This window comes from Scleropages formosus, chromosome 11 (genome assembly GCF_900964775.1).
Source record: "Scleropages formosus chromosome 11, fSclFor1.1, whole genome shotgun sequence".
In the NCBI taxonomy this organism is placed as follows: domain Eukaryota; kingdom Metazoa; phylum Chordata; class Actinopteri; order Osteoglossiformes; family Osteoglossidae; genus Scleropages; species Scleropages formosus.
The window spans coordinates 1,374,420-1,387,193 of record NC_041816.1 but is presented as its reverse complement, the minus strand read 5'-3'; the positions used below and the strand labels follow the sequence as shown (position 1 = coordinate 1,387,193).

The following is a 12,774-nucleotide window of genomic DNA, read 5'->3' as shown; positions in this document are numbered from 1 at the left end:
GCGAGGAGAGAAAGCGCTTTGACAGCCACTGGAGACCTGAGATGGACTTAAAGCATGATAATTGATAACACAACGACTTGAGGTACTGACCACTGTACTGTGGGCTTGTGTGTATGAGTGTGTGTCGGTGACAGTGAGAGATTGATGTGCTGCTGTTACGGAAGCTGCCTCTGGACACTGTACTACTCACAACAGGGCAGCAGGTGGCGTAGCAGTTAGAGCCACCGCCTTGCAGCCGAAGATCTCGGGTCCAGGTTCCCATTCCTACTATAGTACCCTTGATCACAGTACTTGGCCCGAATTCATGCAGTAAAAAAACACATAGCTGTATAAACAAGTAAACAACTGTAAGCACCCTAAGTGTACAAACTTTACTTACATTAATTCACTTAGCTGATGCTTTTCTCCTAAGTGAATTACAGTGTTGATCTACTTACAGTTGTTTCCCTTCGTTATAACAGCTGGGTCATTTTTACTGGAGCAATTTAGGGTAAATACATTTATCATGAGTACTACAGCACTGAATGGGATTCAAACCTGTGGCCTTCTGATCTGAAGGTGGAAGCTATAACCACGCGCCGAACCCAAAGCTTACAATCTGTATCACTGGCGAAAACCATTGGAAAAATTCGTGAATAAATAATATAGGAACACAGACGTGTGCCAACCGCTTCACCAGTACTGTTTACCAGAGTATTAGCTGAGAATATCTAAACAAATCTTACCTTTGAGTTCTGTACCTCCAGGGTCAGGTTCTGAGGTGGAGCACTTGGAACTGAGGGGTTCAGAACATAAATATAGCAGGGAGATGAGTGACTCTCAAACACAGAGAAGCCCAGACATGTCAATAAATGTGGTTAGTAAAGTGCGACACTTGCATCTTAATTACAGGTGTGTGAATCAGAGAGCAAGCAGAGCGCCAGCCCACATCCACCTTCCCTTCCGCTAAGTCACCGCATTTTACCTCACCTGCAACATTCGGTAAGAATTGATAGTACCGATATGTTCATCGTGTGGGTTCACGGCTAAGTTTAAGAAAAGGTGTGCGATGTGCGCGAACGACGGTCCCGTGCGTGTGGGGCCATGCGCAGAGAGCCATGCGGCTCCATCGCGACGCCACAGCAGCTGGCGGCTGCCTGTCAAGGCCGCTGATTAATAAAGATTTCCCTCATTAAACTGTTTACACTCCTTTCGTTCCCCCTGCAAAACTGATAAAGATGAGTGGCACCGGATCAGCCAAGTGTTTGAGCGGCGTATCACCGGCGTGCGCTGCCCGCCTCCCCCCACCACTCTCGTCTGTCTTTGTGCCCTCAAGTTATCTGAGATCTGACAGCAGCCTCTGAACCAAAACCTGATACTCCATCATCAGAGAGAGAAAACCAATCTTGTCACTCCGGGAGAACGAATGGGGAGCGGTCGTGCGGCGGTTCGATATGGGGGGGGGGGGGGGGTCCTCATAAAAAATAATGAGGCTTCCCGCAAATTCTCGTACCCATTTAGACAATAAGATAAGGATGTCGTTTAATAGGTCTTGAAGCTTATCTGGGACAGCATCTTGTGTTCGCACAGCCCCCAATCCTCTGCATCTCTCTCACTTTCAGGAAATCACATCAGAGGTTGTCATCTCGCAAAATAAGGCGCGAAAGAGAACCATCGCGTATCTATGACGAACGCACAGGGAGAGGAGACACTGAAACTTTTTGCCAACGTTCCTCGCCCACGAGTCCCACAAGCGCGACCGCTCTCCGAAAGGCCTTCGGCCACCCCACCGTCCGACAGCGTCTGCGCAGCCACGTCGTCCGTGGACACCCCCGGTCCGTGCCGGTTGTACGCCACCACCCGGAAGCTGTACTCCGTGAACTTCTTGAGCCCGGTCAAGGTGTAGGAGAGACCCCCCACGTCGATGTCCTGTCGGGGGAAGGGAGACACAGAGGAAGCCCGCATGAGCACTTCTGTGAAAACATCCCTCCGCTGAGGATGCGCTTTCGCTGCGGACGTGCAGGACGGCACTTAAAGGCCCATTAGATGTTCCCGCCAGCGAGCTTGTCCTCTGCCACATTACACATGTGACCGCGCCCACCCGAATCTATTAATTTCTCCTGAATTATTTAGGCTATGTTTGTGCACCCACCTCTCCAATTCCCAAGATGCCATGGAAGTTCGCGAATACTGCACCCCCACCACTTTGCATGTACAAAGTCAATTACTCTCTGATCCCTGCTCCCTGTTTCCTGCCCCTTGAAACCTTCCCCCCAGGGAGCCTGAGACATTATTGCTCCATTTTTCCTTGACATTTCATCCATTATCATATTAAGCACTCTTTATCGCCACATAGCTTCGTCTTATTGAGGGCGAAGGGACGTGACGTGACGTGAACGGCCGGCAGCTCGGTGGTGCTCCTTCATTTCACTTCAGCAACAAATGTCTGTCTGCACTCCATCCCATGGCATGGTGTCCACTAGACACGGAGGGTGGAGACACGCTGCTTCTTCTCTGTTGTCTCACCTAGGGTTTTGAGGTTAGTGCCTTCCAGCTGAAGTGGACTCTTGGCGGCCACGCGTGTGGTCCAAGACGGGAGGGTACAGAAGGTTACTGTCCACTTTACCCACACGGGGAAAACGTGCAAACGCCACACAGACCGAGCTGCATTCAAACCCACAGCACTGTGGGGCACCAGCGCTACTTGATGTGCTACGTGGTTTTGCTTGGGTGGCCCAAAAGGGACCAGAATGGTCCAAAAGTGCTGGTTTCAGGTCATCTCTTCTATTTCTTCTCTAACACCTGAAACACAGTCATCGCAACCCTTTGCTGACCTGGGACCCCCGAGCACACAGCCTCACCTGTTCAGTGTCCATGCCCTTCTCCATGTAGTAGAGCTTGTAATTCTGGATCTCACCGTTGCCCATCAACGGAACCTCCCAGCTGACCGTGATGGAGGTCGGGGAAGCGGACACGGCCTGGAGACCTGGTGCTGGCCCCGGCACTTGGACTAGAAGGTCAAGGGACAGAGGAGACCTTTACTGCCCCAGACAGATGCGCCGTATCCCCTAATAACTCTCTGACTAAAGAGCTTCCTGTGAATCGTGGCAGAGAGACACGACGGCGGCCAAAAGCTGTTGCTAAATCATCTGAATTTTAAATATATGATGCTAATGTCCTCATAATTGTCTTATCAATCTTGATTTCTGTCTAGGAGCTAATGTCCCACGGGGCACTCTCAGGAGGCACTGATTGATCCATTATTACAAGGCGGCTCCCAAGCTCAGCGGTCGGGAACGGATCGCAGCGAGCGGCACCACACTGCGCCGCCTGCCCGTCCACAGCTAATGGTTTTCTTTCTGCAAAACTGCACGGCTAAGTCTAACCGAGTTGCGCAAATTAAGAGATCTTCAGCTTTGCAAAGGCCGTATTAAGGTCCTTTCCAGAGACTTACAGGAAACGCGCGCATCCAGGGGGGCAGACGCTCGCCTGCTTTCTAGACGACGTTCGGCCGAGGCATTAATTCAATTCGCGGTGGACTGCAGAGCAGGGAGGGTTACGGAGCGGGTTTACGGTGCTCGGCTCCCGTTTGCTCACCAGGGTCATGAATCTTTACATTCAATTAGCGGCTCAGACGGCAGCTGACAACGCAGCGCCACGCATCAGGTGTTCAGGCCCGGTTACGAATTCACCGCCAACTTGGCACCCCCTCCCTGCCCCGAGGCCCACCGAAGCTTAGTCGCATCGAGTTACGCCTCGGACCCATCTTTTTCTTCCACGGCACCGACACCTGCACGAAGCTCAGATGATTGAATGAATTTAGCGTACGGTTCCGGTTCACGCCATCTGCTTCTGCATTTTCAGTAATGCTGTATTACTTCAGCGGCACTGTAGCGTTACACATCAGAGTGGTGGAGGACGCACTTAGTACCAAAACATCCTCAGTGCACTCATGAAGCGGCACTTCTGCTTATTGTTTATTAATATAGCAACACCTTTGTCCACAATGAGACTCAAAAAGCTTGAGCTTCAAGCTAATTATTTACCTGTTTGTACAACTGGGTAATTTTTACTGTATCATTTCAAAGTACGTACCTTGATCAAGGGTACTACAGCAGGAGTGGGGAGTCGAACCCCAGCTCCGTGGAGTACAGTGCGACAGCTCTAACCGCTACGCCACCTACTGCTCCTACCATGTGACTGACAAACCAGAAAAGATGGTCACTACATGTGTCTGTATCACTCCGTACTAAGCTGCTTCTCCCCCCCACACGCTGCACAGCAGCGTGTGACTGCAGGAACGGTCAGGAAGCGGCGCGGTGGGGTGCGAGCCAGAGGACGGGCCTCACCTTCAGCCTGAGTGGCCACCCGCAGCGGGGTGGAGCTCTCCCCCAGGCCGTTGCGGTTGTGCGCAACCACACGGAACACGTACTTGGTGTCCGGCATCAGGTTCTGGATGGTGACCTGCAGTTCTCCGGGGCGGGTCGTGTTGACCGTGCGCTCCCTGGAACGGGACAGAAACTGAGTCCAGCTTCAGGGTTCGACAAGGCTGTGTTTACACTAGTCAACCTGAAAGAAGGGTGCTTACTGCAGTACTGCTTCAAGAAGGTAAAATACTTAAATCACTGTTAGCTTATTAATTATTCATTATTAATTGATACTGTCTATTCATTTATGGGACAGTTTCCTCCAAAATAAACGTACAGTTAGTTTTTCCAGCCATTTACACAGCGGGGTAATTGTTACTGTAGTAATTCAGGGTAAGTGCCTTCATCGAGATTACTACAGCAGGAGGGGGCATTTGAACCCGCGTCAAGGCGACAGCGCGAGCACTGCACAGCGCCACCTGGCGGGGCACGTGGCAAAGACAAAGGCAGTCGAGGAGCAGAGCGCCACGCGCACACTCTGACCTGGCGGTGCCCTCCAGGCCGTAGAACACGGAGTAGGCGATATTGTCGCCGTGGGGCTCGGCCGGCAGGCGCCACGTCAGCTTGATGAAGCGGGTGGAGACGAGCGATGCCACGACGTCGCGGGGGGCGGAAGGCGTAGGACCGCCTCCTCCTCCGCTGCCGGAGCCTGGCGTTACACGGTCAGCAGTGGCACTGGTCAGTGAGGTGGACGGGAGAGTGGGCATGGCAACATCTTGGGTGCAGAGGAAGTGGGGGGAGGGGGAGAGCCGGAGAGGAGGGCGAGCAGGGGCAGGAAGGGGCAAAAACAAAAAAATATGCACAGAGAGGAAAGCGAAACAAAGGAAAACAAAGGGGGAAAGAAAAACACGTAACGTAACAAAACTGCAGCCACAACAGAAAAAGAAAAACACCGAGATCACAATGAAATAACCACGCGAAGACAAAAAAAAAAAAAAAAAAAAAAAAAAAAAAAAAAAAAAAAAGCCTTTGGAAGAGCAGGACGACATGCAAAACCAGCTGTAAGGGACGAGACGATGGGTGTCGGTGGGACCTTCACAGAAACAGGACGCTGGCCAAGGGGGGGGGGGGGGGGGGGGGGGGGGGGGGAGGGGTGTATTCTCATAACACACGTCACGACATGGCAGAAGGGGCAATTCAGACAACGCCGCTCATTTAGCGCACCCTCGAACCCAACCCAGCACCCCGCCTTATTTCCACAGCGACTTCGTCATCGCCAGCACAGGTTCGTAAATATTCCACTCCGCCGTTCAGCATGCAGTCTAAAGGATGGACGTGTTTCACCTTCGGCATGAACCCTGTACGCTCGAATATTTGTGTGTGTGTGCGCAGCTGATTCAGCACTCTGTGTCACTTTGTTGGAAAGAGCACATTATAGGCAGGAGAAATGTGCTGCACTTAAGCGAATGTGCGGACAGATTTACTTACGGGGAATATATGTATTTTTTGTATTCACCAGTTCTTCGAGAGAGTAAAAGTACACACTCTCAGCCCATCGGCGCACGGCTGCCACTAAAACCCGCCTCCGTGGCCTCAAGACGTGTCTCTCGCTCCATCCCGTCGCTCCTCTCACACGAATTCCGTGTCAAGACTACGGACTACGTTCCGTTTTTGATCATTAAAAATGTTTTTTGGAAGAATCGCTGTTTTGTAATTTTAATGTTTAAAGAAAGAAAGAAAATTAACATTTATTTAAACTATTTCAGTGCAACACACCATGGCTGGGCTCAGCGGGACACTCTGCGCCGACCTCCGAACCACAGCGAGATGCCCAAGCCGGGTCTCACCTCCGCACGGACCCATCATGCATGAGAGCGAAGGTGACCAGCAGTCATGCCAGAGATACAAACAAAGAGTACTAAAATAGCAAACACACGGGGTCCTACAGCCCCCAGCTGAGTAAATGGACGCAGGGTCAGCCAAACGGTACAAAATAACACACATGGACACGTACTGCTGGATGCGGGAGGCATGGCGGTGCCGGTGCCGGTGCCTCGCCGCTCCGGGGCTCTAGGTTCAGGCGTTTCCCCCAGGTGCTCTGGTTTTCTCCCAGAGTCCAAAGGTGTGCGTCATCGTCCAGTGATAGACTTGTGACCCTGGCTCACACCCTGCGCTTCCTGGATAGGTACCAGACCACTGTGACTGTATACCGGAAGAGCCGTTTTTGATGGTGTGTGTGTGTGTGGGGATATATTTCTTAGTGGATATAATTACCTGTTAGCCCCGAAAGACCCTGTGAAAAGCACCCTGATGTCTTTACAGAAAGACCTTCCTGAACAGGAGAACAGCAGCACAGGTAGAGAAGAGAGAAAGCTGCTTTATAGCTCATCTCCAGCTCAAGACTGGTATTTATAGTGGGCACAGGCTGCAGTACATTGATATGGAGAAATTGCTGATGCAAAAACTCTTATTAACAGCACAACTGAGCAGTACACACCACCAGGCTTCACACATTACATACTTTTCCAGTGATGAAAACATAACCCGTGATTATAAAAACCTGTTTATTGATCATGGTCTCCAGACTAGCCTTTCCCACATATTAATAATAGATTATACTTTTAATTATTAAGTTTATCAGCAAAAAATACACATTAAGTATAGTTGTAGTTTGCTTGAAGTGTAAAGTTAAAATTCAATGCGTCAATTTCCAGTGAAATAATAAACGGTATTAATGGGAATCCTACAGTAGTTTTCCATTTCTAATATGTTTTCCCCAAAGCAATGCCACATATTACTATTCAAATTAATTTAAATTAAGTATGCATTCAAGCAAGCGGAGCAACTGTGAAGAACCAGGAAGGGGGGTGGGGGGGCAAATACCACTCTCTGGGCTACCAGAATGAAGAGAGGTGAGAGGAACGGTGTGGGCAGCAGTTATAAATGTAGTATCGCAGCCGCCTTTCCGGCACAGAAGGCTTCGACGCTCTCCCTCAACCAAACCTTTAACCGCTAACGGGGCCGAAACCGGACGCCGGCTGCCGGCGCTCCGATGTCCCTCCGTACATCTTGCCCCTAAACCAGGCACGGATCCCGAGCAGCAGCCTCCCGAAGCTCCTCCTGGTGACCACCCCCCATCCTCGCTGCAGTCGAGCGGATCTTACGAGGCTGAAAGGAGCTTCAGGGAGTCACCGCAGCATCACCCCGAGCGAAGACTCCGTGTTTAGCGAATAAAGCACGGAGCCTCGGGGAGATGAACGACTGACCCCCTCCCATACCGTATTCTAGCCTCTCTTAGCCGATGCGCCCCACGTGACCTCTTACATGTTTTCCCATTTTGGTCTGATGACCCGATGGACTCCAGGGACCCGACCGGCCCCGTCACACTTCTCAGCGTGGACGCGCTCGCGCTGGGCTGGTGATGCGGGCCTTTACGCCATCAAGACCTGTGCACCTCAAACATGGACGGAGACAGAGTGGCCATCACCCGAACAGTGTGGCATGGCCTCAGGCCGCACGGTTACCGAGCCAAGCTGCGGAAAAGCTGCTGTCTCACGGCGTCTCCTACTATTGTCCTAGCATATGCCTTTCCCATAATCCTCCGGTGAAGGAGAAGGGCCATCCACACAAAGAATGTTCCAGATTAATCACGTCGTGACAAACGGCTCTACGAACAGCAGCGGACCCCCAAGCGGAGACTACAGGAAACTCACTGAGCGAAGTGACACCCTCTATTGAGAAATCTGTCAGGTTCTAACAGCGAGAGAAGTTCTTGATGTCGAATGAAAGGCGCATATTTAGAAAGCGAGACGAGTGCTTTGGGAGGGAAGCAACATTAAGGATCTCTCTCCGAGTTACACAATCCCCCTGACTCGCTGAATATTAGCAGCAGAGATTTTTGCTCCAAGAGACCAACTTTCCAGCCCCATTTACTGCAAGCAGGCAGAAACTCTTATTTCATACCGCTCAATGGTTTCCGCGGCGACAGAATACACCGGAAAGGAGCTTCGGTGGTCAATGGGCATGACGAGTGAGGATGAGTGAGAAACGACGCCTGGGAACATAAGGAGCTGATTGTGCTAAAGCAACATCAAGGGTCCTTTTGAGCGACAGATGTTCATTTAAATAGTGGCTGTGGAGGAAACAGAGACCCGAAATAGTCAAGAGATGAGGTACACATTCTTACATATAATTATTACATATGTTTGTGTATTACACATATACACACACACATTTTGACCAGGAACTGAAACCCAGGACGTTCAGACAGTAAGACAATGGCTCCAACCGCTGAGCGACTCACTTCTCCCTGAAGTTAGAATAAGTGCAAAGGAAAAAGACTTAACACAAACATGAAATCTGCACTCATCATTTACGTGATCATAAAAAAACACAAATGGGTTTGTGCACAAATGAGCTTGAAAACAGGGAGCTGAAGAGCACGAATTGTTCAAACCCCTCGTGCTGTTGTGCCCTCGAACATGGTACGTACCCCCGATTGACACAGTAGAAGTTTCCCAGCCGTATAAAAGGGGTTTAGCGCACGAACCCAAAACGAAGCTGCTCTCGAGAACAGCACCAGCTGAATGAATGAACGAACAACCACAAAACGTTACATTTACATTTGTTCCTTTAGCAACTTACAACGTCAGCGAACAATGCAAAGAGTGCATCACATCAACAGGAGGGACGGGGACAAACGATGACCGTAAGCGATGCTCAGGATGAAGAGTAAATCCACACACCCCACGAAATGTCTGCTATGAGTTCCGAACTTGCGAGCAGCTACTTTTTCAACTGATAACGCCGCCGCTACAGGAGACTCCTGTATCTACAGCATCATATTGGCTTTTGTCTGCAAAAGGCAATTATCAGAGAGTCGTGCTGGAGATCCTTGGCAAGAACACATAAAACTCTTTGAAGCTGGAGGTAACAAATGCAGTTTAGCAGCTCTTTATCTCGAAGTGCAACGCCGGGAAGTTTGTTCCGCTGGGAAACTGGGTCAGGGTAACTTATGGAGGAACGATGACGCCGGAATCGCGGTAACTCTCCACGTGACCTCGCGGAAAACTCTGCTCAGAAAAGTTTCTTTGGAAGAAAGGGGCCGCAGACACAGCCGCGCCACACGAGGGGGATCGGGGCCGTTGCCGAAAAAGGCGCAGGTGAGCACCGGAGCCCAAGCGGTGGCGTCACGCTACATTTCGGCTCAACGGACGCCCATCCACCCCATCGTCTTGAGCTCCACCAGAGCCACTTCCGGTCCTTTCATCCTACTGGGCGGCACGGGGGCGCAGCGAGCAGCGCTGCCATCTCCCGGTGCGTAGCACTACTATCTCACAGCAGCTGGTGGTGCAAGAGGACATGGGTTTGATCCCCACTCAGGCTGCGTAGAGTTTGTATGTTCTATCCATGTCTGCGTGAGTTTCCTCCAAGTGCTCTGGTTTCCACCCACCGTCCAAAGACATGCTGTTCAGGTGGATTGGTGACTAAGTCCCCCATAGTGTGTGTGAGTGACAGAGAGGTGTGTTTCACTGATGTATAGATGAGGAACTCATTGTTAAGTAGTGTAGTGTATTAGCAGCGTAAGTCACCTTGGGTGAGTAATGGGTGGACACTTAGTATAGTAAAGCATCTGCTAAATTAATGTAAATGTAACGTAGACAGACACTCAACTCTGCTCTCCGTACACCAGCTTTCCCCTCATTTACATCATCTCACGCAGCATAAAACGCGTGCAGCACGGGTCCCTGTGGCGGCGATCCCACAGCTTCAACGAGGCGCCGCCATTGCTGGGATTACGCAATCCCTCAGAAGTAGTTCCAGTGCTTCTCCCTGGAAGACGCTAAATTATTTATACTCCGGTTAATTCATCGGGCCTCTTCCTCGACGTCCTCCCGAAGGCAGAGTTCGAGTGGCTGCGCACGACGGTCCTCTACAATGCGACGGCCGCACCGCAGAAACATCCATATCATTGTCCTGTGCGCAGATGAGAGTAATGAGCGCTTACGCTTGACCTGCCACGATCAAAACGGGCACTGCCGCCCCATCCTGGTGAACGCTACTCCGGCCAATTAACAGCGGCTCTGATGGGGACGGCGCGTTCCTCATTGCTGTCCTGCTCCTTCCTGGGACAAACTGTCCTTTAATAAGGACGCCACATTGCCAAAGACGAGCGAGAGACCGCGTAGGGAACGTGGCCTCCTTTCCTGCTACCAACAATCAATGCGGGCCCTAATTAATACAATCAATAATTAATTAAACGTATAATTTATAGGCACAGGCGGCGTTCCTCGCTTCCTGTCGCTTTTACGGCAGAGTAAAAACAGGTGATTAGGGTTTCCAGCCTGGTGCTCGGAGAGACTCCCATAAACGGAACACACGGCCTCGCGCCGTTAACATTTCTAATTAACTGGTGCCCCGGGGTGATGGGGGAGGGGCTAGCAGCAGCGGCGCGCCCCCCGTGGACGTGCGGGTCCCTGGGCGCCGCAGGACAGCGAGGAACAGCGAGGAAAATCGAGGGAGAGAGAGCGCTCCATGTCTCAGGCGCACTGAGTGAGTGCCTTCATACCTTCACATGACTGGAGCCCAGACACGCAGACATCACACTGCAACGATCAGGTATTAATCAGGTCATGAAGTCAGTGCCTGTACAACAAAGGAGCTCGAGGAAGCGCTGCTTAAATAGACACAGCGCTGTTCACCGTGGGTGTGAGAAACAGGCTGGAAGTGAAGTGGACCCGGAACACGGTCCATAGTGGGCTCTCCTGACCGCTGTGCGCATTCTTACATTTATCTAACACTTCTCCAAAGGAGCTTACAATGTTAATCTACTTACAAGTGTTCACTTATTTACACAGCTGGGTAATTTTCCTCCCTACTAGTGTAGTGGTTAGAACTGCTGCCGTTGGATCCAAAGGTCACAGGTTTGATCCCCACCTCCAGTTGTTGTACGCTTGAGCGAGGTACTTACCCTAAATTGCTCCAGTAAAATTACCCAGCTATATAAATGGGTAAATAGTTGTAACGTTACATTGCAAGTCACTTTGGAGAAAAGCATCAGCTAAATGAATCAATGTAAATGTACTTGTACCCAGCTCCTGATCCAGGATCAGAGATCTGAATCCTCTCCAGCATTCAAGAAGGATATCAAAACGCATCTCTTTCAGAGACACTTTCCTCCTGAGTTCCTAAAACCTCCACGACTTAGTCCCTCACCGCCTGCTACTTTTTCTCTTTTTTTTGGATCTATTTTCCCCACTCATTTGTCACTTCAAAAGGCGGCCGCGGTAATATGTGCACCCTGACAACAGCTGTATTGAGCAAACAAGCTGTGCTTCAATAATCATGTATATCTTTATATATAGTACTGTGCAGAAGTCTCGGGCACTTAGATGTTTCACAAAAATATTTGTTTTACACGGTTATTTAATGTCTTCTGCATTAGTGTCAGTGGGAAAGATCAGATTTTATATTTCCAAGCATTCCTTTTGCAAAAAGTTACAGTGTTACAGGAAGGGTTTTGTATGTCGTTAAGGAAAGAAAGTAAAATAGTAATAAAGCACTTTCCAAATACAGAACTTGAGGTCTTTGTACGGCACACCGATGAACTGAAGCAGAAAGAGCTGCATAAAGGCAATAAAACTGGGCGAGGGACAACCATACTGAAAGCGTGAGGTTTTGTCAGATGTGGCAGTTTAACGCTCAGATCTTACACTATGCTAAGAGCGAGTAGAGCAACAAGACACAAGGCGGTCGTCCTCGGGACAAGCGCTTGACGACGATGGATGGTTACTGAGCCTCGCAGGAAGTTTATTAATGAAGTGCATTATTTCTGGAATCATTCTCACGTTACAGCTTTTTTCCCCAAGTGCCTAAAACTTTTGCACAGTACTGTATGTTTACCCTGAGCTGTACGTCACTAAGAGAAATGTGCTTCCTAAAACAGAAACGCACAAGTCTTTGGAGAATGGGACGGAAGAGGAGGAAGCACACGAGGAGAAAATGCAAGTACACACCAACTACGCAGGATTCAAACCCAAATCTGAACCCACCGCCCAGGAGGGCGGGGCACCGGTACTACCTGCTGAGCCACCGCGCTCTCCCCATTTCTGGCCTCAGGGTAGCGATGGGGGGCTAATCTACATATAAACCAGTGTTGTTATCCCGCTGCTCCATCCGACACACCGACTACATACTTGGATGATAACGCTCACAGAAAATCAGAGTGGAGGAGGAACGGAGGTGGAATGGAGAGGGAATGGAGTCCTCCCACGGAGTCCTCCCACCTTCAGCGAACCAGAGAACCCACATGTGCTTCAGTGCTCTAAGCATGTCAATGTGCACCTCAATCCAGCAATGCAATGTGTCCCTGAGCAAAAATTAAAATTAATACATCAATATGTCCACTTTCAATTTGAAAACAGAGCTC

The 12,774-nt window shown here is 50.2% G+C and overlaps 1 protein-coding gene across 7 annotated transcripts in view; it reads right to left on the bottom strand.

Annotated features, from left to right (window-relative positions):
- The window catches only part of neo1a (neogenin 1a), a 134,414-nt gene that overhangs the window by 19,867 nt on the left and 101,773 nt on the right, over window positions 1-12,774 (bottom strand). For 6 of the 7 annotated variants that reach the window (XM_029256140.1, XM_029256145.1, XM_029256146.1 and 3 more), the window contains exons 8-12: window positions 4,890-5,121; window positions 4,329-4,483; window positions 2,841-2,989; window positions 1,770-1,908; window positions 726-775 (exon numbers count right to left, since the gene is read on the bottom strand). In XM_029256140.1, coding sequence (XP_029111973.1) covers window positions 726-775; window positions 1,770-1,908; window positions 2,841-2,989; window positions 4,329-4,483; window positions 4,890-5,121 — 725 coding nt within the window. The remainder of the gene's footprint in view (window positions 1-725; window positions 776-1,769; window positions 1,909-2,840; window positions 2,990-4,328; window positions 4,484-4,889; window positions 5,122-12,774) is intronic. The other variant, XM_029256143.1, reaches the window with a different exon arrangement.